At 41.9% G+C, this 27,576-nt stretch overlaps 1 protein-coding gene across 1 annotated transcript; it reads left to right on the top strand.

The window, feature by feature from the left end:
• Nucleotides 1-11,908: 11,908 nt before the first annotated feature.
• Nucleotides 11,909-21,686, top strand: cdc25b (cell division cycle 25B). The gene is made up of 15 exons (XM_049596121.1): nucleotides 11,909-12,525; nucleotides 12,693-12,775; nucleotides 13,704-13,755; nucleotides 14,974-15,015; nucleotides 15,181-15,214; nucleotides 15,655-15,792; nucleotides 16,238-16,357; nucleotides 16,451-16,588; nucleotides 16,797-16,874; nucleotides 16,985-17,182; nucleotides 17,747-17,851; nucleotides 17,938-18,000; nucleotides 18,113-18,211; nucleotides 18,938-19,183; nucleotides 20,578-21,686. Exons 1-15 carry the CDS (start codon nucleotides 12,311-12,313, stop codon nucleotides 20,716-20,718), a joined length of 1,752 nt encoding a protein of 583 aa, XP_049452078.1. The 5' UTR covers nucleotides 11,909-12,310; the 3' UTR covers nucleotides 20,719-21,686.
• The last annotated feature ends 5,890 nt before the right edge of the window (nucleotides 21,687-27,576 follow it).

The following is a 27,576-nucleotide window of genomic DNA, read 5'->3' as shown; positions in this document are numbered from 1 at the left end:
TTAGGAGCTGTGGTGGTTGACAAATACATTAAATACATTAATACATTATAATGTGTTATAAACAAGCTGTCAGTAAATACACTGCTGATAAATATTAAATTAGGGTGTGAAAATAAAGTGTTAACAGTCGGGGGAGTTGGTTCTGATGTTTTAATGTAGGACATGTTCAAACCACAGTTATTTGACATACGATGAAAACTCAACATGATAAAAAAAACTACATATGTTAACAGCACATTTACTACCTAAAGAAAACTTAGATTTTAATCATAAACCAGTAACTGATGACACGTAAAGGTCCTTCATCCCCCGACACACTCAGGCAGCAAAGATTACCATCAGATAATTAAAGGCTCTAAACAGTCAGGTGTATTCACACACAAATTCTCACACTGAGCCTGTTTCTTTTTCAGTTTGCTGCAGCAGGAATTAACAGACAGACACTTAACAACCTGCTCGACACAAACGCACCAAACCCTTTTCTCACGTTTGTAAATTTAGAGCAGAGCGAGCGGGGTGGAGCTCCTGCTGCACAGGTTCTCACCAACGACTCAAACACTGACGCAACCTGCAGAGTTTAAAACAGGATGGACTGTGGCTGACTGTTGTATGAGAACATTGTGATATGTGTGTGAGTGTAAAGGGACGACCAGTGTTTTCTGGTTAGTTTAAAAACTGGAAATCTTCTTGATTAAGCAAATAAAAGTCACTTTAAGAGACGCGGCTTAAAAGACATGCATTTGTCACATTTCTCTATTTATTTATTTATTATGTAAGGGATTATTGTGACATTGATTTGTTTCTGTTTTACATTCTGGTTATACTTACGCATTTCTGCACATTCAGTGTTACAGTTTTTAGACCCCATTATTGTTCATATTCATATTTATATCTTATTTTCTGTTGTTTTATTGTTTCAGAACTTTTACACCTGGAAAAGTCACAGGATTTCACATTTGTCACATTTTCCAGACTTTTCAAATGAAGTCATACTCTAACCATCCTCCTCTGATAAGTAATGAACTGTCCCTCAGTCTGTGTCTTTTTAAGATAGATATTAGCTATTGTTTGCCTAAATTACTGAACTCAGCAGGCCTTTAATTCCTTTCACACAAAAGTGTTAATATTCATACTGAAAAACATATTAATTATCAGTCATTCATTTGATCAGAGCATCAGAGACAGAGTGGTATGAAAATCGAGGGTTACGGCACCTGGCACACTGACACACCACTTTATCCTGTCAAAACAATCCTCACAACTTGGATTAATTTCTATGAAAAACCCTTCTGATTCTTTTGATCTGAGGACTCTAACAGACTGAAGGAATATCAGTAACTTACAGAGTAATCCAGGAATGGACACATGATTCGTGGCAGCCAACAAACTGGTTTTATACATCTGAAGAACTTCCATTTGAAAAAAATGAACTGCTTTGTAACCAGACCAGGCCTCTAAGGCCATGTTTACACGAAAACGATCCACTGAAAACAGAATCGTTTCTCATTTTCATTTTGAAAAAAAGTTCTGCGTTTCGACGACAACGTTTTGATAACAATCGCCGTACACACGGATCCACAAAAATGACCAAAAACGCTGCAGTATACATGCCAGGCCAGTAGTTGGCGGTGTGACGCTTACGCTTCCCTCTACAGAGCGGCAATGTATAAACAAACAAAATCGCAACCGCACAAACGTTTGTCTGGACAGACAACGAGTTGCCATGGTTGTTGTGATGGTCAACTTTCTCGCGCATGCCTAGTGACTGGAAGCGAAAGTCTCCGTTTTCAGAGGCACGGCATTTTGCAAGTTTACATGACAACGGAGACGCTGCCGTTTCCAAAAAAAATGCACTCTGGAACCCGTTTTCAAAATTGTGCATTTTCAGGCACCCAAAACGCAGCTGTCGTGTAAACGATCGGCCAAAACGCAATGCAAACACAATTTTCAGTTGAAATTGTTGTCGTATAAACAGGGCCTAATAGAGACAGGCCTTTATTCGTCAAAATGTGTAGCTACACCGGGCTGGTAAAAGGCACCGGGTGTTTAATTGGGATGAGGCTTTTGATTGAAGTTTTCAGGTATGTTCAGCAAAGAATATAGTAGCTTAGTAAACACATTAAGGCATTGTTTCCACTTTCACTCCTGAATTTGGTGCGAGTATGTTCAAAAAATTGAATTTTTGCGGTGTATTTCGGAGAGACTGTATGACAGTGTGCTAGCTTAGCTAACAGGCTGCTAACTAGCTAACATGCTATTTCCTTCAGTTCAGTTTCCTGTTGATCGTCAGGTGAGTTTGTCAGATTAAGAACTTGTTCATAGTTTTAACACACTGTGAATCTGAGTAATGACACTCTGCTAAAATCAGGTTATAGATTATTGACAGCCTGATTGTCATTATGAAACGTTCATACGTCTTTTTAATGAAATATTTCACTGATCCTGCTACGTACCTGGCGGACCAACATCTTCATTTATTTGTCATGCAATATTGCAAATGAGGTATAAGTTTTAATTTCAGATGAAGTTTCTGCAGCTCTTGTTTTGTAGGAAGAACTCCTGCATTCAAATGTGAGTAAAAGTAAATAAGTATAATCAAATAAATGCAATTAAATGATCAAAACTAAGTACTGTTCTGCTGTCAGTGTTATACTGTACTACTAATTATTATGTATTTTGATCATTATTAGTAGTTAATTAACATGAAAGCAGCGTTAAATATTGTAGCCGGTTGAGTGGGAGCCAGGTTAACTATGTACTGTGATGAAGTTTAATCTCTAATAATGAATTATAAAAATCTTAATCAGCAAAGAAGGTGGTAACAAAACCTGTCAGATACACAAATATAAGTACCTCAGAGTTGTACTTAAGTGCAGTATTTGAGTAAAAGTGCTCTCCACCTTTGGGTTAGGGAGGGATCTTATTTTTATAAACAGTGGACAGTTGACGGACGACCTCAGCGCAGGGTGCTGATGGGAGGACGGTCAATGAGCAGCTGAGTGGACACTTACTCGTGCATTTGCATTTGTCTCATCTGTAAATGTCTCGTTCAGCAGCATTAACATTGACACCAGTTCAAACAGGCCGTTAACACAGACTCAGTGGAAGCTGTGGAGCACCCAGGCTGTCACATGACCCGAGGAGACCTTCACAAAGTGACCACACCACACTCGGGCTGATTAACATCTCAGGCTGCACGCAAGAAAAATGTCCCCCAGCTTCATTCCACAGCAGCGACTGATGATGTGTGATCACAGCTAATTATGAGCTTTCTACTGTAAGACAAAGTTCATGTCCTCAGCACACACATATTTTCTGTTTCATAGTTTAGTTTCAAAATCTTTCAAACATCTGCGTCAAACAGTTTCTTCAGTTTGTCCCACAGCTGTGAGCTCTGCTGTTGTTCACACAATAAAAGCGCAAACACAGCTTGTGCTGTTTCTCACAACGATCAGAGTTTGGCCCATAACAGCAGGATTAATTTGAGCCCTTTGACCCTCCTGCTTCACCTGATAATAAGTCAGTGAGTAAATAAACATTAATCTGTTCAGCACCTTTAAACCCCTGATAACAGCCTCATGATAAAGCAGAGCAGTGATAAAATCAGCAGCACTGGAATATAAATAAATAGAGTTAAAACCAAAAGAAAGAAGTTTGAGTCTTTTATAGTGTAAAGTTTTTCACCATATCTTACCACTAAATGACATTTTTCTATGTCGAGATAACGTAGACACTGGATTTTGGTTATTTAAGACCAACAAAATATCGTCACTGCTCAACGGTTTCCTACGTCAACTTGAAGTTGGCATTTCACATTGAGTTTTGCTCACCTGGCGTCACAACCTAACCAGACATTAACGTATAATGATGTTGGTGGCCAGCTGGGTGGACACAGAGTGATATCAATCTTCTCAACTAACTTTCAGCAAGAAAATGAATTTCCCCTAAAGTCAAATATGTTGCCAAAATATTAGATTCATATTTTTGTAATGTCAGAAAGAGTCGGCTTTGCAAGCTGTTTCTCCCTGCTTACATGCTTGGCTAATCACCACCTTGCTGGTTGTTAGCTTAGCGGGAAAAAATGGTTAAAATGCATCTTTCCACAGTTTTCAAAAAAGCACCTCTAGATTTTATGAACCATCATTTTATATCTAGTTTGTTTTATCTGTTCACAAATAGAAATGTGAAAATGGCATGTTGTATTTTTACGGACACTGATATACTGGAGGATCTTTATAGCTCCAGCACACAACCTCCTGTAAAACCACAACTTGTCGGTTTTACACGAATGTTTGTTACAGATTTTTGAAGTCAGGGGTGCGTTCGTAAATCCAATCTGCAATCCACTGTTGTTCGAAGACACAGGCTCTATTCCTACATGAATTAATGAACCATTCAGGTAATCACACATTCACTCCGTCTGGCGCTCTGCTGCTTTGAGAGTGTAGTGTTCTGATGACGAACAGTACATTCAGACAGCACTCCAGCATTTGGAGTGAGTATTTCCCACAGTTAGGCAACCTGTGGCTCTTTAGCCCCTCTCGAAGGGTTCTATGTGGCTTTTACAAAAGATATATTGAAATGAATAACAGTTATTTTTTAATGTTTTAATTTTCATCTTTCATTGCCATAGGCCTAAAGTGATTCTTACATTTTACAGGTGTAAAAATGTGTGACCTATATGCAAAAGAAGTAGTCATACATCTATGACCTGGTGCCTTCTCCAAAAATTTGGTGAACCTAAACAGTGGCGGCTAGTTAGTCTCCCTCGTTGGTTAGCTGTTGATTCCAAATCCAAAAAAGTCTCAGAGGAAAACAAAGAACTTCATAGTGAGTGGACAGATTTTCTTGCTTTCACCACCAACGCTGCAACGTTTAAGTTCCAAATATTCATAAATAGTCCAATGAATGAATGCTCATTATGAACTATTAGCAATATTGATAGGCTTATTTCTAGCTGATCGGCTGTGTCACCTTGTAGAGCACAAATATGTATTGCAGCTCCAGACATTGTTTTTAAATTTAGGCCAAAAATGGCTCTATTGATAGTTCAGGCTGCCGACCCCTGAGTATTTCCAAACACACCCTGTGTGAAGTGGTTCCAATCTTCTCCTCAGCAAAAAAGGAGAATAAGCATATTTCCCAAATGCAGATCCATTCCTGTGAGTATGATTAAAAACCTGACTTAAAACACAGTCCTTGTGTTTTCATGGCCCTATCACAGGATTTCTGGTTTCCTGCCAGCAGACTGTTCAGATAAGAGGTTTCTCAGGATAAGTATAGCCTGCTGCAAATTGAGCTGATGCAGATATGTTGCCAAAACATGGTGTTGGTTGAGTAAACCAAGGAGCGAAATATAAAGAGGGCCATTGCTGCAAAGCTGACAGCACCAGCTGTAACATTATCTTTATAAAGACTTTTGGAGACAAATGGGTCAAGATTTAGACAGGAAAAACATCATCTACTGATCTTTCCTGAGGACATTTGACTTCAGTGACACAGGGGAAAAAGTGTATAAATGGAAGCATAAGATAAAACTGTGCTTTGACCATAAATGATCATCCTCTCTCCACATAATGTGTCCTGCTGTGATGAAGCTGCATCCAGTTTAATATGTACCCACACAGACCTTTTCTTCCTCCCTATCTCCGACTCCTCTCACAGAGGAATGTGTTCATGGAGACAGTCAGTCAGCCACCGCTCCCCCACAAGCTCCCTGGTGTTCATCCATACCATTGTTCCCTCTCATTGTCTCCACTGGTGTCAACGCAGACTCTCCCCTGGTGTAGGGCACCCCTCCACCGATCAACCACTGATCGACCACCACCACCCCCCGACAACTCCAGGCTCAGGTCGAGGAAAGAGGAGTAAACATCTGCTGGTGGAGGCCGACAGATGGACAACAACATATAGGGAGAGGGCTTGAGCCTGTGGCTAGGAATTCTGGAGGGAAAGGCAGACAAAAGTAGAGGAGGGGGCGAAGACGGTGGATGTATGTGGGGGTCAAAGAAAGGAAGGAGGAGGAGGAGGTGTATAGAGAGCAGTGACACGTCCTAATAGGCCTGAGAGGATATTTATATGATGACGATTCAGATGCATCAGAAAGTTCTGCAGATGGACATCTATGGCACCAAATACGGAAATCCTTAAAGCACCAAAAGCTGGCAATAAATTTGGGTTTGGGAGGCGTCGGTAAAATAAATAGAAAATATTTAAATCAGTATGCCTTTCCCCTAAGCTGAAATAAGAAGTCGCTACCCAGTGCTTAAAAAATTATTTGACATGCCTCCCCCTGTTTTTCACCGCCCCCTTCGCTCTCATAAATAATGAAGAGTTTCATTAGTTGTGGTTTCACTGGAGAGTTGAAGTCACACGACGGTCTAAAAGAAGCTCAGAGGTTTTTTAAAGTGACAACAAGAATAAAAGACACTTGTCTTGTAATGTCTGGCAGCAAAGGAGCTGAATGTAGTTTCCAGTTTTCACAAAACATCTGCAGAGTAAGAGGTCACCTTGAGAACAGCGCCTCACGCTTACAAAGCTATACTTTGCAGCTGGTTTGCGTGTGTGTGTCTGTGTGTGGCTGTGAATGTTAAACCCTCCCTCCTTCCTGCAGCTACAGCCTCTACTTCCACCTGTAAACAGAGGGTTTGGAAGCAGCTCAGGTTGTGGAGCAGTGAAGGCGTCGGTGGGGGAGAATCAATCATGTGTGTCCCAATTACAGGTTACCATGATCCAACACAACAAACTGCAGATCGCCACACACCGTTTGTTTCAGTCAGTCACAGTGTGAGAGATAAGATTTGGTTTATCAATAATAAACTTTACCTCTGAGTGCTTTTTAAAGCAGCTTTTACACAAGTTGAAAAGGTTTTATTGATTCTGTGCAGGCTGTTGGGGCTGTTCAGTAAATCTGTTGGTCTCTACAAGTATAAAGGAAGGAAGTTCTCGCTCTTTAAGATTCCATATGTGACATTCAGAGCATCAATATAGAAGCAAACCATTTTTTGTAATGTAAAGATACAGTTGAGTAACTGGAGTAAGTTATAATCTGAGCTTCTGTGTGGTTTGTTGTGGTAGACGTTCCAGCTGTGTGTTTCCCCACATGATAACACGAGCTCTTTTTACACAGAGATGAGGCTATAGAGCTGCTCCAAAGTCCCTGCTTTGCACCACCTTTGCATGTTTACAGTGAACCAAACAACAGTGGCATCATGTCGCTCCGGTGTGTGATTTTAACGTGTGACAGGCCTGACATGTCACACTAAATCGGCAGTCTTTAGTGTGACATATAACATACCAACCCATTCTCATCCCCAGTTCGTCACATACTGGCGCTTGGTCAGTGGACTCACATCTACGTATTACGCGCTATGTATCCTGGGTGCGTCTGTTGTTGTCTGCTTTCACAGGAACTATACAGTTTGTGTTTGTTAGATGAATGCAGTGTTTTTTCAAAATAAACCTGAATCAGTAAAACAGCTTATATTTACGTTTATTTTCCTGTTCAATAAAAAAAAAGCATGGTTTCGCTCAGCTTTCATATAGGAAAAGAACACTAGGCTCCCGGGTGAAAGTCCGGGGTTTGATGAACCCATCCATCGTCCTCTATAGGGACTGTGCAGCCCTTTATATTAATTCATTCATGTCAGCGTTTTAAACTTATGCCAAATCATACCTCTACGACCAGTGTCCAGCCACGTTATTAACTGATGCCGCCTGTCTGCATATCATACCGCTGCGACAAGGTATCATAATAATGCAAAAGGTTCTGTTCAGCTGCGTTTCAAACTGATGCTGCCTGGTGGCGTATCATGCCACTGTGAAAGGTGGTTTTTGGCATCAGTGTCTGATGCCGAAATCACTGACAAAGTGGCAGTATTTGACAAGTTCAGAATAAGCATATGCGTCAGCAGCACTTTATAAACAATAACAATGATTTAACATGTCAGTATCAATCATTTAGCGTCCCTGTTATATGGTGGCTGATCTTGTCCTCTGCTCGGGGGGTAAGGAGCTCCTGGACCTCGTTGTTTTCACTGTCTGTGCTGTGGACATATACAGCCGCTCCTTGAACCCCACCCCAGCTTCTTGAACAGGCAGTGTAAAATGGCTGCTGTTGGTTCTGTCAGCATGTTAGCACTGTTTGCACTGTTAGCTGTTAGCTGCTAGCCACCAGCTCAGCCACCTCCGTGTTTAGAGCCATGAGCACAAACAGCTCATTTAAAAAACAAATAACATTCTTGCTGATACATTTTGAGTGCATGATGCAGTTTTAGGTTTTTGTGTGTTTTTTTGTTTCAACATGGTGAAAAATGCCCATCACTGAGGTCAGAGTCCAAACTGCCATCTTCACATGCTGCTTTGTCGAGCCAACTATCCACAGATAATCACTTTACTGTTATATAAAACAGAGAAAACACCTAATTCTCACATTAGAGAAACTGGAGCCAGAGATGTTTGTGTCATTTTTGCTTAAGTTAACAACTTAGTTTTACTGACTGCTTAGTCTTCTGTCGGTCAAGGCATCAATTAATTGACTGCTCCTTGCAGGTCTGATACCACAGAATAAAGCCAAAGGTATCGAAGTGTTCTCTGTTCATTGGTTTGAGGTAAAGACTGCTGGATGAACTCTGTAATACCAACCATGCAGCTGACTTGAGGACAAAGATGGCCGACCAGCTCAGGAAACCAAAGCTCAGTAAAGAGATTTAGAGCCTCGAGAGCTGGAGTACTGTGATTCTTCCAAAGCATCAAAGAGAGCCATCTTGGATTCTTGTTTTGTGTTTTATGGGAGCAGCAGTGGCTTCAGTGCTTTAACAGACTGTGAATCCTGCCTCCTTGTTATGTGTGTGTGTTGGTGTGATCTTGTGTAAAGAGGAAATCGGTTGGCAGCGGGGAGTCTGTGCAGGTTTGGTGGGAACAGAAGGTGTCGGGAGGTTTGCAGAGGTTGTATTCAGGCTGAGTCTCTCTGCCTCTCCCCCCTCTTGTCTCCTCTTTTCAGCTGTGGGGTGTGGAGCCCGGAGTCGCAGGCCTGCGCTTGTACCTCTCCAGGCAAGTTCATTAAACTTCATTTACATTCGTGATGCAAATCACACAGATACTTTATCCGGACAAAGACTGTTGCAGTGAACGGCAGTTCTTCCACAAGCCAAAGGTCAGCACACCCCCATGCTTACAGCTCCAGGTTAAGTAAAAATGATACTGAAAGAGCTTCTCGTTGGAATACCAAAGCACTATTGTTGTGTTAAAATGGGCACAGCCTCTCTGATAAGGTATCAGATTCTGAATGACACATAACCGCACATTCAGCATTGTAAATACAACCTGGGCTGTGCAGGAGAAACCTGGACATCTGGTGGAAGAGTTTCAAAATGAATCAAAGAGAGTTGAGGTAAAGTTGCAGAAACACAAACACCGACATCACATGAACCTCAGGCAGAACACTGAGCTGGGTTCACTGGGAACATCTGTCTGGTTTTGTCAGCTGGACTGTCTCAGCGGTCTGGTTGAACGAGTTACGGGCAGGTGTGTGACTGTTGGTCAGTAAAGTTGTGTTTGACTTAACAAACAGGAGTTTTGGTGTTTGAAGAGTAAATAGATTTTTCAAAATGGAGTCCTGAAGAAGAAGCCTGTGGTGACACTGCAAGACATGGCCGCATCTAAAAGACACAACATGTGTGTCTGTGCTGAGACCAGCAGGCACCAGAACTCATTTATCTATTCCACAAACACACTGAGACTAAACCACAAGACATCCAAGTCATTTATAAGATTACTTCCTGCTGTAACCACATGGTCCAAATGAATGAATACCAGAAGAAGCAGTGCTGTTTCCTTCTTTAAATAAAATCATATTTGTGACTTTTTTTTCCTGTTTTCTCAAACTGAGGTTGAATTTTTTTCCTCACATTGGAGAGAGAGAGAGAGTCATGTTTGATAAAGGAAAATATCACTAAAACCACTTTAAGAGCTGCTCACTCCCACACCAGCTCACACATGCAAACCACACACACACATGAACTGTCTTTTATAGTCATAAACATTCATAAATTTATCTTGATTTTACTAAGGAGAAGAATGTGTGTGCTGGTGTGACAGAGAGGGAGAGAAACAGCAAAAAGCAAAAAGGAAATATTCTTCCTGTTACATCAATGAATACTGATTTGTCTGAGTCACTTTGTGTGGGAGGCGTATGAGCTCGACTGCTGCTACCGGTATGTGTGCACACAGTCAGGTCACCGTGCGCTTCACCAAAATGTTACGAGAGACTATGTGAAAAAAAATCTATCTGTCTATCCAGGGTACCCAAATATCTAACTTCAGATACTATTTATCTACATTTGTAAAATCATGCAGTCATCTTTGCATATTTAGATATTAGATGTTTCTTAATTTGTGGATTATAAACAGGCTTGTGAGCACACATCAGGGAAACTTAACTTCCTTTACATGCGGGGGACACTTCTCCAAAGCAACAGGAGCATTGCCTGTTCTCAACATTTCAACATGTGCTCATCTTTGCCAAGAGGCAAATCTAGTCACAGCAGCTCTGCACAGTCAGGACATGGGCAGCTTATGAGACAGTGGGCCCCTGGGGACAGACATGTAAAAGGCCCCACAACCTTTCCCACACAGGATTGGAAACTTACACACATTTTGTGGTGATATTTCCTCTTTTTTGTCGTAGTCATTTTGTGTCTCTTTCTGGTTGTTCTGCTCCTCCCTGTGTGTCTTTCTATCGTGTCTCTTTGAGGTGATTTTGTGGGAGGTTTTTAGGTAAATTTGTGTCTGTTTTGTGTTGTTTTCTGGCTTTCTGTGGTTGTTTTGTCTCTTTTGTAGTCATTTTGTGTCTCTTTACAGTTCCTTTGCATCTCTTTGTGGTCATTTTGAGTCTCTTCCTGGTTGGCACATGTTAATTTGTGTAATGTTTTGCAGGTAAAGGCCTGAGGGACACTTTTAGCCCGTGGGCCTGTGCCTGGTAGGCCTGTTCAGTAATCCATCCATAGCGCAGGGTGTTTCTAGGATTTGATGACATTTGGGGAATAGCTCTTCTGTTGAGGGGCCTGGGGATCCTCCCATAGCACTTTTTTTGAAAAACAACCCGTATTTTGATACCTTTTTATGTATCCTGGCACCTCATTTACATTTAAAGTACAAAAAAAAATCCCAGTGTGAATACATTTGTTATCAATGTGAATTAGAAAATGGTTGGAGGGACACCTGGCACCAAATTTGACCCAAGGGATGTAATTTGAGTATCACTGATGTACATGTTGCAGTTTAAAACAAATCAATGGGAAGTTTTGCAAAACTTAATCCATATTTAGTCATTTTGTAAAAATGTCCCTGCAGCAGAGATAATCTTATTTCACAAATTTAATATAGTGGTAGCCTATTAAAAAGTCTATCTGTCTATCCATCTATCTAACTTCCTATCTGTCTATCCTGTTTTAAGAATTATGCAATGTCATGTGATGATGTTTGATTTCAGCTTGCATGTGACCCTCAGTTTAGATGAATGACCACTGTGTTTATTTGCAAACTTATATTTTGTTTGTATTTGTGGATAAGCAGACTTGCAAGGCAGCCATTTTGTAATTTAGAGAGATTTTTGCAAAGCTGTTTCTTTTTTTACTCCTTTTCTCCAAATATCCCATCAGCAGCCAAGTGAATCTTACTCCACATATATAGCATAAAAATGTCCTAAAGCAGGTGTAATTATCAGTAAAATATTTAATATTTTTGCCACATTAACTGATAAAAGCCAGAGCCCACAGCTGAGACTGTAAGAACAAAAGATAACTGAGAAGAAAGATGAAATTTTAAAGGATTGTGTCACTTCCTGTTTCTGCTCCCCATCCGCTGAGAGGACAACAGCGGAGAGCCGTTCCGCGCTCTGATTGGTCAGCTGGATATCACAACGGCGCTGATTGGTCGAGAGATTGCCGCTCCTGAGCTTCTATTTTGAACATAAATACGAGCAGCTTCAGTCGCCTTTTCTCAGAAACCAGAGGCTGTCAGAGAGGAACCTGCCGCTCCGCTCCTCTCTGACACACACCACAGCTATGTGGCTTCATTAGGACCGAGTCAAAGTTAACTCCACACGGAACCACCGAGTCTCTTCTAGTCGGTGTGAAGGATCCTACGTTTGGAAATGCTTTAATAAATTACTGCTAGCTAACTGGTTAGCTTCCGGGTTAGCTCGAAGATTGGACCGTCTTGCTAATTCGTCGCTTTCAGACCAAAATTTAAGCTAAATCCTCCGCAAAGCAAAACTTCTGCAGGATTCATATAAATTCGGACAGCTAAGATGGAGTCGGCTAATGTGTTTGGCTGCACCAGCCCTGTGAGCAGCGGTCTGAAGAGCAGGCCCGACGGGATCCCCGGGCTTTCCTCGCTCACTCTGCCCGAGCTGAGCACAAAGAACACGCACTGCAGGAACCTGTTCTCCCCCGGACCCGCCGCCGTGCTGTCTCCTGTCACCAACTTGGCCCTTGACATGAACAATTTAGCTGGACTCGGAAGGTATTATTATTATTATTATTATTATTACATTTTACGTGTTATACATTCTCTTAACCTTTGCTTCTGGTTTTTGCACGCCATGGACAAACATTAATTTATTCCCAGCATGCACAGTGTGGTTTACAGCCCACACCACTGATACCACTGCTCATCTTTTCCCCACACAGTCAATGTGATACACCGAAAAGGAGAAAGCACGCACTCCTGGAGAAGGTCCCCTCCTTTGCTTCTGACGTCTCATCTGATGCCGGTGAGTCTCCCTGAAAGCCATTGTCTGTGCTAATTGATGCTGTTAGGACTGATGCCTGAGGCCCCATGAGCATCTATTGTACCTCATTTCATAGTCATGACTGTAAGATGTCTCCATGTGGTTGGTTTTAACCATTCTGTAAATTTCAAGCAAAACATTAGTGTTCCCACCTTGTTAATTTTGAGGATTTGCTTCTTTTATTTGTCTTATTATGATAGTTAATTGAATATATTTAGACTTTGAAGTGTGACAAATCAAGCTATTGTAATGTGTTGACTTGAGCTTTCAGAAACTGTGAGGGGGGTATTTTCACTTTTGTAATTGGTCACAGTGGTGGAAAAGTCCATTCAGCATAGTACAGAGATATTTGTGTGTGGCAATATCGTGTCATCACTCAGTGTCAACTATCAATTTTTTTAATTCTCCAAATTATTAGTATGACAAACACAAATTAAACTTAAGGTAGCCTACTAGAATAATGTCATCAATTTTCAGTCCACTAGATACATTTTGCTGCTGCAAAAACTGTCTGAAGTGAGACGAAGAGACTGAAAACTTAATTTTATTAGCTGAAACTGTTGAGGACAAAATTTAAAGTTGAAAAAGGTCATAAATTGCAATATTTTATCGCAATACCCAGCATTGCATTTCTGTAATATTGCATCATAAGGATATTGCATCGTGGATCCTCTGGTGATTCCCACCCTACTCACAGCCCCAGAGTTGCAGTCACACGTCTCTCCTTTTTTACAAATTAAACTGCTCAGCAGTATAATGTGACATTCAAATTTACCCTGAAGTTTTTGTGAAACTGGCTGAGGATTGAAAATTGTCCACCCACAGTTTCGATGTGTCTGTATTGTGGTTGTTGGTGGCAGTTAACCACCTGACGCTCGCATCGATCTGTGACACAAATCTCTTCTTTCAGGCCTCGGCATGGATCTCCCCAGCCCCATGGATGGTGTGGAAATGGAGGACACGTAAGTTGCACTGTCCTCGTCATGTCTGTTCTAATCAATCAGCCTGTGAGCTGTGCCCCTCTGCTTCCCCCAACACCAACCCCCCACCACCTCCGCCCTGCGCTTGGGCTCAGCTGAGCCAAGCTCCATTTCTCATCTGTAGGATTATGGTTTCTACCGTTGGCTTTAAAATGACAGCGTCACTCATTTTTTACTAAGAAGATAAGCTGATAAGGACATATGAGCTCAACTTTCTTGAAGTTATTAAGTGAAGAAGACACACAGAAGCATGAGTTTTACATTTGCCTGAAACCTAAATGCAGGTTATCTTTGTTATCTTGACCAGTTTGTCAGCATATCCCCAGTTTGCTAATCTTGGGTGGCCCTTTTCTTAACTCAGAGGAGGGTGAGTCTCTGTAGACATCTGTCGCTGTGTGATGTGCGAGTTCTTTTACAGCAGCATTTGGTCCTCAAGACCTCATTCACCTCCTTTACAGCTGCTCGGTTGCTAGGAGTCTTCCAGGTTGGGGGAGGACATGCCCCGCGCTTGAGTTTAATGATAGCCCACCCCCTCTGGGTTTTGGCACACTCTTCCTATGCACTGTTATTTCAATAGGAAAAGGGGGGCTGGAGTTTTCTGTGCGTTGTGGCCATTGAAATGAGGGCACCCTCCCTTCTCATGGTCTGCATTGAATGGGACACGCTCTCTCCTCGACAAACAAAGGGCTCTTGCAGAAAAGGGGTTGGCGACGTTGGCTCCAGCAGGCATATGGTAGATTAGCTGATCTCTGCATCCCTTCTCCTGCCCTCCCTCCCCCCATCACACTGAGCTCTCTACTCATTTAGCATACAGGTGGGCAAAACTCCAATGCAAAGACCACCTCTTGCCTCTGTGCATTCACTCAACTTCCTCTCGTCCAACCGTTCCTCCTGCTTTCTCAATAGAGCTCTAGCTTCTTTGTCTTTGTAGTTTATGAGCACAAGGTGTTCTGCAACTGCCAGCGAAGGCAGTCAGCGTCTTTCCTCAGCAGGTTTGATTAGAAAGACGTGTTACTTTTTTGTTCTGGCTGAAACAATTTGTCGGTCAATGATTAGTTGATCAACGTGTACAGATGGAAAAACAAGCAATTTAAGGACATTTAAATTCTGTACACAACATTATTAAATGATTCTCCTACTTTTCTTTTTGTTCAATCTTTCCAACTCATTGTGAATGATCTGTTATGTTTTCTGTTTCAGGTTTGAAAAGGCCATTCAGCAGTCGAGCAGAGTCATCAATGAGTAAGTTGCTTTCTAGTCAATACCATAAAATCATTAGCTTGTGTTTGGCTGTTACAGTATTGCTCTCCAAGGAGTATTTCACTCCTCAACCTAGAACAGCACGTCTGCCTGTTGATTTGATTTGTATTGACCACAGTGCTTTCCTCTCCCTTCTATCAATTGCAGGAGGATGCCAATTCGAAGAATCAACTCACTGCCGGTAAGAAGATTTGCCTTGTGTGTTGTTTACAGCCCTGCATGTCTTCAATTAATCAGTCAAGATTTGCCAGATGATGTTAGAGTTTGGCCTGTTGTCATGTGGTTGTCCCCTTCACAACATCAGATAGCTTAGCTTCCAAATCAGTCTCTAGCGTGCTTCTCTGAACTGTGGGCATGTCGACTGAAATCTGCTCTTTGAGATATACTGTCTGTGGAGGAGTACCTCACCTGACCTCACTCCAAAAGATCTGAACCATCCCTTTAAGCCAATAAAACAAACCTCATACTTGTAGATGGGTTTGAGTAACAAGACATTGTCTTGAGGGCAGATTTTCATATTGAATGAATTAAAAACATCTTCCAGCGTGAACCTACCACAGAGCCGCTTGTTTACAGCCACTGAGCCTCTGCTGACGTGGATCCCTCTTCTCCCCTCCTCAGCTCCAGCTCCAGAGTTTCAGTCCATGTCTGAAGGGACAGGAACCAGATCCCCACCGCTACGGAATATTCGGACAACAACCCTCCCAAATAAACGCCTCCTCCACCTCAGGACACGACAACAAGGAGAATGTGCCAGAGGTCAGTGATGCAGTTTGTGTCTTGGCTAGAACACATCACTGAAGAGATCCTGCAGTGTTAAATGGACTGTCAGGGGCAGTAGCAACCACAGAACTTTAGACAAGCTAAACAAAGCTGTTGCCGTGGTGAAGCATTGCATCATTTGTCTTGAAAGTTTGATAAATCCTAGGGTTTTATCACAGCTCTCAGAGGTACGATTACTGAACACTGGACATTATTATTCTGTAAGTTTATGGTTTGTACAGATAATAAATGCCTGCAGAAATAATTGTGTAGCACCAGAACAGATGAGTAGCCTCTGAGTTTACACAGTTGGAGAAATAGGAAATGGTTTTTTTTTATTCATCATTATGTTGAAAAATTGAGACAATTAAGGGCTGTGAGAATGCTTTGTAAGAAGTTGAGCATCAATTCACTCTTTAAAAAATGTCCCTCTTTTTTTCAGGAGGGCTTTGAATTCAAGAAACCAACAAAGCCGGTGTCACGGTGTCGTGTGCGCTCTTTCAACAGCGGTCGGTCAAAGGACGCGTTTGCCTGCCGTCCCAGCTCCGCACCGGCCCTCATGGTACGTGAACATGTGAAGAATCAGCATCGGCCTGCGTGCACAAACCTGGTTCTAGAAAGACTCTAACCCTCCTCCATCTTCTCCTTCGTCCAGTTTTCTTCACCTCCTCCAGGTCAGCAGCTGGACTTCTATGACTCCAGCCCCATGTTCCTGAGACGCTCCTCCCCAACCTCCTCTCTAAACGATGACGAAGACGACGGCTTCCTGGACGTAATGGATGACAACATGGAGGTGAGGCCTTGTTACTTACACGGACATCTGTGGACATTTTGTAATAGTCAAATGGATTTCTTTACAGATTTTCTGCCAGTAAAAACATTTTGATGGTATTCAAATTCCTCCTTTCTTTGGAGAATTAAGATGGTTACACTTGAGCCATATAACTTAACTCACACTGTCTCTAAATATTTGTCTGACAACACCTTCTTGTCACTGACAGAATGACTGTGGGATGCCGATGGGAATGGTTAGCCTGCTCACCGCCCCGCTGGTGGCTGACAGTGCAGGAGAAGACTCGGTAAGTTTGTCTACCACGGAACAAATTTTATTCATACTGTATTTATTGGTCGTGTTAAGCTCACAAAATGAAAACATGGTACTGAGTTTAATAATCTTTGTCCCCCTCAGCCTGTGATTCGCTGCCGGCCGCGGAGCCTGTTCCGCTCCCCCTCCATGCCCAGTCCCAGTCCAGTTTCGTCCCGTCCCTCTGTGAAGCGTCCCGACTGCCCAGGGGATGAAAACACACCGGTGAGGGTGAAGAGGCGACGCAGCCTGGCAGGAACACAGGTCACCACCCTGGAGCAAAACCCCGAATCCCCAAGAATGGTGAGTCCTTGCTGCATGGTGTGAACGAGACCATCAGTATTTGTCAAAGTCGATATGGTAACTGTATAAAATGTGTTAACAAATGAAACCAGTGTTGACATGATGAAAACAGGGGCTTAATTTTGACCAAACACACGGTGAAAGAGGAGTTTTCACCTTTTGTGTATAAAAAGAGCTGTGTCTGTAACTGGAGCCTGATCCAAGTCTGTAGCTACTAGCTGCTAACAGTCTTGTCTAAGGTCAGGCTAAAATGTTTGACTTAAAGATGTTTTCCGACTTGTATCTAAGTCGGTAACATTTTGGAGCCTCTGTTCTAAACCTGCAAGGATTCGATTGTCTTTTAGGACGCAGGAAGTGATCAGTTGAGACTAAAGCACAGGCCTGAGTCTGCAGGGTTTAGTCTCCACTGACCATCTGCCGCCTCCTTATTAGAAGTGGAGAAATGGCCTCTGAGACGTCCGCTGAGGCCGACTGGCTATTGTCACCGGATTTACAGGCAATCTCAAATTACCTCATTTTCTCCTTGACTGCCTCCTTAAATCTCTTCCTCCTCTCCTCCGGCAGAGCTGCTCACTGCTCCAGAGGTCCAAGTCCTTCTGCCAGACAGACATCGAGAAGCTGCTGGACAGCGAGGACGGTTCCAACGAGCTAATTGGTGATTTCACCAAGGTAAGGGCGGCTGCTGTGTTTCCCACTCCGTTAACTTTCAGGTGTTAAATTACTTTTCTAATCCAATTTCTTTTCTTGTCTTTCAGCCTTTCGTTCTCCCCACAGTGGACGGCAAACATCAGGACCTCAAGTACATTAACCAAGACACGGTGAGTCGAGACACTCTGTTGGTGTCTCTTCACTGTTTATGTATAAAAATGGAGCACACTGTAGACTGAATTTTGAAATGAAATAGTAAATTGAGTTGTTTGTGGTCTGCAGATGGTGGCAGCTCTGTCCGGCAAGTTTAATCATCTAGTTGAGCAAGTCATTGTCGTGGATTGTCGATACCCTTACGAGTTTGAGGGAGGACACATCAAGGTGAGCGACAATCTCCAAATACGTTTGTGCTTGAATTAAAGACAATTACTTTTCCTTGAGAAATATGTAGAAGTGTTCATCACAACTAGCTGGACCGCCTTTAGTTTGAAACTACAAGTCACTGTGGGCAGTGAATACTAAATACAGTTTGATAGTTTTTTTTTTAAGTAATGGAGAATTTACTGCTGTTAATTCTGTATGTCTGACATTGTTTTTGTCGCCTGTTAAAGGGTAACTTCTCCCCATGTTTTTGTCGTTAATAATTCAATTTTATAAAGTGGTTTCTGTCAACTTTTATGTGTTGTGTTTAATGATGATGAAATGATTTGTTTTTTAAATGCAGTCTGGTGGGTTTGGTGACGGTGATTTCAGGGCTGGTTCTGGTTAAACAAAAATCTTACTCTTTAACACAAAGCTCTGTCTCTGTAGGGATCCTTTCATAATGTTGTCACACACTTAGAATAACAATCTGAGCCTGTCAGTGACAAAAACAAACCGTTAGTGGATGGACATTGATGGTGCACAGTTGCCCATTAAGGTTACATTGCAGCCCGTTTCACTGCAGCGCTCTCACACTCTCATACTGGACTAGTTACAAAAAATTGTTGTTCCCATTAGTCACCAGACGCTTTGCCTTAGACACATTAGACATGTTGCCCTTTAAAGTGTTTGTGTCTGTGTCAGTTCTGTGCGTTATTAATTAAATAATTGTCTTTGTCGTCTCAGGGAGCTCTGAACCTGCACCAGGAGGACCAGGTGGAGGACTTCCTCCTCAAAACGCCCATCGTCCCATTGTCCCAGGACAAACGTGTCGTCATCATTTTCCACTGCGAGTTCTCGTCAGAGCGCGGCCCTCGAATGTGCCGCTTCGTCAGGGAGCGAGACCGCGCCATGAACGATTATCCCCACCTCCACTACCCCGAGCTCTACATCCTCAAGGGCGGATACAAAGACTTCTTCCCTCATTTCCAGGTCAGTTTCTCTTTAGTTTATTTTGGAGCTAAAACTGTGTCCGCACATTGAGCTTCAAACTTTGGCAGTTAAAACCTGCCAAAGTTTGTTTTATGCACCGACATGTGATATGTCACAGCTAAAAACATTAAAAGCAAGATTGTGGCCTTGTGACACTAGTTGGGATATTTGATGTTGGATGTCCACTGTTTCATTGAGACAAATGGACTACTGTTGAAGGACACGTTTCGGGACTTAGTGAAGGCAGATGACGCTGTAAGATCACGCCACTTTAACAGATGGGTCTTTGTGCATTTAGGTCTTGTGTCAACATGACATTTTTCATCAGCAGAAAAGCACTTCATCGTAGCGCCTCATTAAAAAGCACTCAGAGTGCTTTATTTAATGACGTACTCTGCATTGGTGTTTCATGACAACAAAATCTTGACACTAACATCAGCTGTGTAGCCAGCCTAATGCTCCATTATCAGAGGGTTGGTGACTGGGCTGGGCGATGTGGCTTAAAAAGAATATTGTGATGCACAATGCAGCTCATGTAGACTATGAACTTTAGTTACAGTAAAGTTTAATAAAGTAGACACTGACGTATAATGAAGTTAAAGCAAATACTGTTTTAATACAATTAAAAGTATTGTTCTAACTAAATAAATCAAAGTGGAACCACTGGTGCTTTTATTTTGAAACACCTGTTGCTGTGAATTTAAAGTTTCCTTTGTTGTGAGCAGTTAGTATAAAGTTAACCTGTTAGCATAGCTGCCCAAAATATTAGCCTTTCTGTCTCTGTTGTGACAGTAGATATTAGCCTTGCTAAAGAAGCGGCAGTGACATCACCGGCGTGTTACTGGAAACTGTAGAGATTGTAGTCAGAAGCTCTCAGAGCAGGGGCACAAAAAAGGCTGATTACTCTGAAAAAACTACGATAACACTACAAGCAGACACATTTATTCGCTCCTCACTGAGAAAAATTGAAAGAGGCTGGTGCTGAGTAAAAAACACGACATGGACAGGCCCTCAGTTAGCAGCTAGCAGTGCTGACATCACCAACAGAGCTAACAGTAGTAAGCAATGCTAAAGGTGGCTGGAGGGCAGGCACAGTGTTTCCTTATCAAAGCAGTTGGGTCAGGACGGCATCACAAGCAGTTAAAGCTGAATGAGCGGCGAGGCTAGGTGATATTAGCTCCTACGAGACCTGGGTAGTGTGCATTGCGATAAACTTTAGAAGCAAAATGAACCTTTAGACTGACATGTGACTGGTCGACAATATTCTCTGCCGTTCACCATTGACATTCCCCCTGTGAACATTTAGTGAGTAACTGTCCCACATGGTGATGGTTGACTGAACCCCTCGGTGGCTCTTCAGCTCTTTGAACTGGTCTCATTTTCTTCCCGCACAGTCACAATGTGAACCTCAGTCCTACCGGCCCATGCACCACGAGGACTTCAAGGAGGACCTGAGGAAGTTCCGCCTCAAGAGTCGCACCTGGGCCGGGGAGCGCAGCAAGAGAGACATGTACAGCCGCCTGAAGAAGCTGTGAGCGCCTCCTCGTCCTCCCAAACTGCCTCTAAGACACACTGCCTCCCCCTCAACGGGCTCAAGTACAAACTCCTTTTGGAGCCAGAGGCCCCGCCCCCACAGACGAGGATTCTCTTTTGGGATCGCGCCAACAGAAGGGATTTTCTAAAGTCCCAAATCTTTTCATTTAACTTTAGCAAAGTTAGTTATTTATGCAGATTGAAAGAGGGGCGAGACGTGATGATGAACGCCTGAGGTGCAGTGAACAGATTTCATCAAGATGCAATGTGATTGATTTTATAACCACTCGGACCCACTGCCTGTTTGACCTTTTTATTATCACGCTGGCATTCGCAGCACAAATCACTGCCATGACGCAATAACCACACTGCCAAGTCTGCCGTTTGTCTTCAGTCTCCTCACTGGATGTTTTTATTTTGCTTCTGTCATGTCCCACCTTATTTAAGCACTTAATTTAAATACCTTGAAATGGTCAGGTGCTTTTTTTTTTTTTTTTTTTTGGATACTGCTTTTATATAATTTTTCATGAATTTGTGTTTACACCCATTTAAACTTTGATTCCTTTTAATAGTCTTTTCTCTAAATGTCCCAAAATGCAAATTGGATATTTTAACAATAACGTGTACAGTGTGATATTCATGCAGCTTTTTGTTTTTGTTTTTTTTTTTTTTGCAATATTTGGTACCTCTGTGTTTTCTCTCAGTCAGAAGATGCCAAAGCAAACAAACTACCTGTTAACTGTGCAGTGAGATTTTTCGGATGCTGCAGGTCAGCAAGTGAGAGAGGGTTTTTGGTCCAAGACAAACGTTTTGTTTTTTGCTTTGATACCTTTAAGTTTCAGAGACAACATGTCTTCCCCTCTGCAGAGCTAATGATGTCGGATTATCATGAACGGGGTGGTTTGAATATTTTGGTACAGGCTCGTGGGGGAGCTGCTGAAATAAAGAGCCAATGTGTGTTCATACATGATATGCAGTTTCTTTTCTTTCTTTTGATAACAATTTCATTATTGTCCTGGGATTATTCTCAGGTAGGGATCAGTATCATTTGATTGTTTTCTCACTGTTGACAGGAGGATGGAAAGTTTGTTTTATTTTATTCCTTATGTTCCTGCAGGAATAGAAACATGTTTCATTTAACAACAGAAACAACAAATGATTACTGTCCAAACACAAGCAGCTTTGTTCACACTTTGCCTCAATAAGATGCCAATCCAAAGTTTACCGAGTGAAATTTTAAACCTGATTTTGTCTTATCAAAGAATAAGTAAATAAGACGAATCTGGTCAGGCGTTCAGTGCCAACTTCTAATGCTTTTTAGTTTTTGAATCTCCTGCTGACCCACTTCTACAGATAAGGGGCAGTAAATGGGTTTATAAAATCAGCACGTTCATGCCGTTTTTTTTTTTTGTTTGTTTTTTGTTTTTTTTAAACATGAGTGAGTAAACTCACTAAAAATAGGGAGTAGACTCCTTTCTGTTGGCTTTTTCCAAGTTACCCATCAGGTAATCGAGCCGGTGCAGGACAAGTGCTCTGATTGGAGCTTCTAAAAAGGCGATGTCTATCATCAATTTCAAACATTCAGCAAGTTCAGTGTTGGAGGAAAAACTGTAGAAGCAGCTACAAAGCTGTCAGCTCAAGTCCAAAGTTTATTTCGGATATCCACAGTAGGAGAGACTGGTCACCTCAAACACAGACGAGGAGATTCCAGCAGTGGTCTTTGTTTTACCACTCACTGATGTTAACAATTTTTCTTCAAAGAGGAGAAACAAAGAACGTTCCCATATTAAACCGTTTCAATTTCACACTTCCTACATTAATTCTTAAATGCAAGGCTTTGCTGTATGTGTATGTGTATGTGTACATTTACATTACAACACTCCACCTGTCAGCGAGGGCAGCAGATAATTCAGAAGACACGGGGGAAACAAACGTGAACAAAAACGGTTCCATAATTCATATTAAATTCAAAAGATAATGAAAAAAACAGCTCCAAGTGAGAGGGAGTAGTGATAAAGTGGTCAAACTGGGTCAAATCCACAGCCGCAGCCGCCTTTGTGGGCGTGTTTGCGCTGGTATATCATTAGCGCAATATCCTTTGTGAATAGGATGTTAAGACGGAGCAAACTGCAGGTGCAAATGAAGTGCAATTCAAGGTGCAATCAGCGGCCGCAGTTCATTCTTTGTGAATTCGGCCCTCAGTGTGTTTCCAGGTGGTAATCAGGCCCCTCCATCCCACGGGCCCCAGTGCAGCCACACAGCCTGCTCTGTCTGTATTTACACCCCTGAGTTGAGCAGTAAAGTCAGTCACCAACAATTATGATGACTGATTTATGAAGCAAAAATACCAAACATCCTCAGGTTGAAGCCTCTTCAGCGTGAAGACTTTTATCTGCTTTATACTACAGTATTTTTTAGTTTAGGGCTGCTGGTCGAACAGAATGAGCAATATGCAGTTTATGAGTCACTCTGAGTTTTGGGAACTTATTTTGTTGACTAACGAATAATCACTGCAGTCCAACTTCACACATCAGTCCAGGTCCCAGCTTTAAGGCACCTCTCGGTGTGATTCAGAGCCGTAAACCTGTTGACAGGCGCTGCCTCAGTGTGCAGGACTCAGTCTCAGCCAACAGGACTTTCCTCATGTGAGCTCTAAGAATAGCACATCTGCCGTTTCTTTGGTCTCTGCTCGGCGGGGACATAAGTTTTCCTCCACACACACTGACACAGAGCAGTTCCTGTTTTTTCAAATTCTCCCTCTCAGCCGACCCTGGGAGTGGCCTCTGCTGCAGCACGTGCCCATGCATACATACACACATTCCTATGTGCAGAGGGGAGTGGCTTTGTAGGGACAGCGCCTGGCAGCAAGCAGTTCCCCTGATGTGTCCTGACAAGAGGGAAAAAATATCAGCCACCACGTGCTGTAAACACGTGACCGTCCTCATAGAGAGGTTATAAGAGCGCGACTCCCTCCCCTCTGGCACTGCACCAAAGTTTGAAATCAGGCAGTTTCCCCGCGGCCGTGCTGGGACAGGACAGGGAGGGCCAGCCTGTTTGCATTCCTGAATCTAAAGACTCATTTACAGCCAACAGTTTGTAGCTGGCACAAGTGTCTGCTGGTTGTCTTGTGCAACTCAACTGAAGATGCTTTAACTCTTTCCTGGAATCAGTGCTGAGCTGTGGAGGGACGGAGGAAGAGGAAGATGATCTTAACATGAGTCTTTTCCATGTAGCTGCCACCTCTGACGGTTGTTGAAGTCTGAGGGGCCTCACACCTTCACAAGAGCCATACATAATGCAACACTTACAAAGCCTTTCAGGACAAGCTTCACTTCAACAGTTGGTTTTAAGATGCAGATGAGACCTTGGCTGGTCCCCTGAAAGAAAACCGAGCCAGACTTTTACAACTGGACTCATCCAATTAGGAGCTGGAGACTCGACAAAGACAATCTGGACCTTTTCTTCCGCCTGAGACTAATGATGTGTCCGGTTAGAGTTCCTTCTTTTCTTATGTTTGCTTTGTCAATAAATCTAAAAACATTCCATATAAATAAAAGCTGATGATAGTTTTTAGATACAGAGTTTTAAAGCTGATAAGTGTTGTTGTGTTGTAGTGAGAAGCGAGACCAGTCCGACGCACTGTTTCTTTGCTCCGTTCATACTGGTGAAAGGTCTGTTTATTCTCCTAAAATCTTTTTAACCTAACTTAAATCTGTACATTTCTGCCAGCTTATTAAAAAATATCCTGTAAGTCAGTGTAATGGGAAAGTTTCTAAAAATAATAACTTACTTATCTCAAAACAAATAAAGATATTAAGTCTCTCAATATAATAACAAATTTCACCTCAAAAGTTTCTTATTTTGAGTTAGTTATTATTTTGAGATAAGGAAGTCAGTTTTTTGAGAAAGTTTCTCATTGTTTTGCATTACTTAATTCTTATTTTGACACAAGTAAATCATTTTGTGAAAATTTCTCTTTATAATAACTTACAGGATCTCTTTCTTCATCACACTGATGGAGATGGGCTTCTGTAGTAGGCCATCTTATAAAGCTTAGCCAGCAAGCTAATGTTAGCTCTCGCATTATAGTTCACACCACCAAATCATTAGAGACCCAACAAACAAATGACGGCTTCTATTCAACAACAGTTTTGGTACTTAGTGCAAAAAGCATGTAACGAACAGGCTCCTTGTCGTCCACAAACACCAAATTAAAAGTTGAGAAGTTTGCTAGGACACAAAGATGGTGCCCGCTGAGGGTAAGAAGTGTCCGTCATTACACACTCAACTTTTGGGCTATTTTAAGTGCACCAGTAGTACTCTGTATTTTTGCGTACTAAGCGGTGCGAATGCACTAAGTGCAATTAAAATATCAACTGCTTAGTACAAAAGTCTGAGATTTGGGACACACTGTAAACCAAGCAGCATGGCTGCTCATGGTGCGGGTAAAGAATGTTATCTTTGCAAAGAATCAGGTGGAAATGTTAAAATCTGTTGGGATATCTTAGATTAATGTAAAAAAAAAAAAAAAAAAAAAATTAATATGTAATTTTCATTGTTAGAAAAATCATTTTCGAAAAATCGCACTATGGCCCTGTCACATGTTTTAGCTGTTTATCAGTTACTTTTAGCTAACTATTTCAATGTATAATCTGTACAGTTAGCTAACTGTTTCAACATTTAATCACTACTATTAGCTAACTACTTCAGTGTTTAATCATTACTATTAGTTACCTATTGCTAATTCAACCATGCTGGTTACGTGTAGCTTACTATTGCAACCATTATCCATTATTTTTAGCTATTCAATGATATTTCAACCGCTTATCAGTTACGTTTAGCTAACTATTTAAATGTTAAATCATTACTTTTAGCTAACATTAGCTAGTTCAACTGTCTGTTGGTTACTTTTAGCTAACTATTTCAACCATTTTACATTACTGTCAGTTAACTAATACTATTTCAACCGCTTATCAGTTACATTTAGCTAACTATTTAAATGTTTAATCATTACTTTTAGCCAACTATCCCAATGTTTAATCATTACTTTTAGCTAACATTAGCTAGTTCAACTGTTTGTTGGTTACGCAAGGTTCTGTGCTTCCACAAGGTTCTGTGCTCGGACCAATCCTATTTACTCTATATATGCTTCCTTTAGGTAACATCATTAGAAATCACTCTATAAATTTCCATTGTTATGCGGATGATACACAGTTGTATTTATCGATGAAGCCAGAAGAAAATAATCAATTAACTAAACTCCATAACTGCCTTAAAGACATAAAAACCTGGATGAGCACCAATTTCCTGATGTTAAATTCAGACAAAACTGAAGTTATTGTTCTTGGCCCCAAACAACTCAGAGTCTTTATCTGATGACATAGTTTCTCTAGATGGCATTGCTCTGGCCTCTAGCACTACCGTAAGAAACCTCGGAGTAACATTTGATCAAGATTTGTCTTTTAATTCTCATTTAAAACAAACCTCACGGACTGCATTTTTTCATCTGCGTAATATTGTGAAAATTAGGCCTATCCTGACCCGAAAAGATGCAGAAAAATTGGTCCACGCTTTTGTTACCTCAAGGCTGGATTACTGTAACTCTCTATTATCAGGTAGCTCTAGTAAGTCCTTAAAAACTCTCCAGCTAATTCAGAATGCAGCAGCACGTGTACTAACAGGAACTAAGAAACGAGATCATATCTCTCCTGTTTTAGCTTCTCTGCACTGGCTCCCTGTAAAATCCAGAATTGAATTTAAAATCCTACTGTTAACTTATAAAGCTCTAAATGGTCAAGCTCCGTCATATCTTAGAGAGTTCATAGTGCCATATTATCCCACCAGAACACTGCGCTCTGAGAACGCAGGGTTACTCGTGGTCCCTAAAGTCTCCAAAAGTAGATCAGGAGCCAGAGCCTTCAGCTATCAGGCTCCTCTCCTGTGGAATCATCTTCCTGTTACGGTCCGGGAGGCAGACACCGTCTCCACATTTAAGACTAGACTTAAGACTTTCCTCTTTGATAAAGCTTATAGTTAGGGCTGGCTCAGGCTTGCCCTGTACCAGCCCTTAGTTAGGCTGACTTAGTCTCTCTCTCTCTCTCTCTCTCTCTCTCTCTGTCTCTGTCTCTCTCTCTCTCTCTCTCTCGTGTCCTATTACTGTATCTTGCTAACTCGGCCATTCTGGATGTCACTAACTCGGCTTCTTCTCCGGAGCCTTTGTGCTCCACTGTCTCTCAGATTAACTCATATCACAGCGGTGCCTGGACAGCGTGACGTGTGTGGTTGTGCTGCTGCCGTGGTCCTGCCAGATGCCTCCTGCTGCTGCTGCCATCATTAGTCATTAGTCATACTTCTTCTGTTATTATACACATATGACTATTGTCACACATGTATACTGCCAGATATTAATACATACTTTCAACATATTGTACCACAGTAGCCAGAACTATAACTATAATATTATTACTTTCATTAATGTTGTTGTAAGCTACTGTCATTACCTGCATATCTCTCTCTCTCTCTCTCTCTCTCTCTCTCTCTCTCTCTCTCTCTCTCTCTCTGTCTCATTGTGTCATGTGGATTACTGTTAATTTATCATGTTGATCTGTTCTGTACGACATCTATTGCACGTCTGTCCGTCCTGGAAGAGGGATCCCTCCTCAGTTGCTCTTCCTGAGGTTTCTGCCGTTTTTTTTTTCCCGTTAAAGGGTTTTTTGGGGAGTTTTTCCTGATCCGCTGTGAGGGTCATAAGGACAGAGGGATGTCGTATGCTGTAAAGCCCTGTGAGGCAAATTGTGATTTGTGATATTGGGCTTTATAAATAAAACTGATTGATTGATTGATTGATTGATTGGTTTAGC

The sequence above is a fragment of the Epinephelus fuscoguttatus genome, linkage group LG14 (assembly GCF_011397635.1).
Source record: "Epinephelus fuscoguttatus linkage group LG14, E.fuscoguttatus.final_Chr_v1".
Lineage (NCBI taxonomy): Eukaryota > Metazoa > Chordata > Actinopteri > Perciformes > Serranidae > Epinephelus > Epinephelus fuscoguttatus.
The sequence above is the reverse complement of the archived record's forward strand: the minus strand, read 5'-3'. Positions and strand labels throughout refer to the sequence as shown.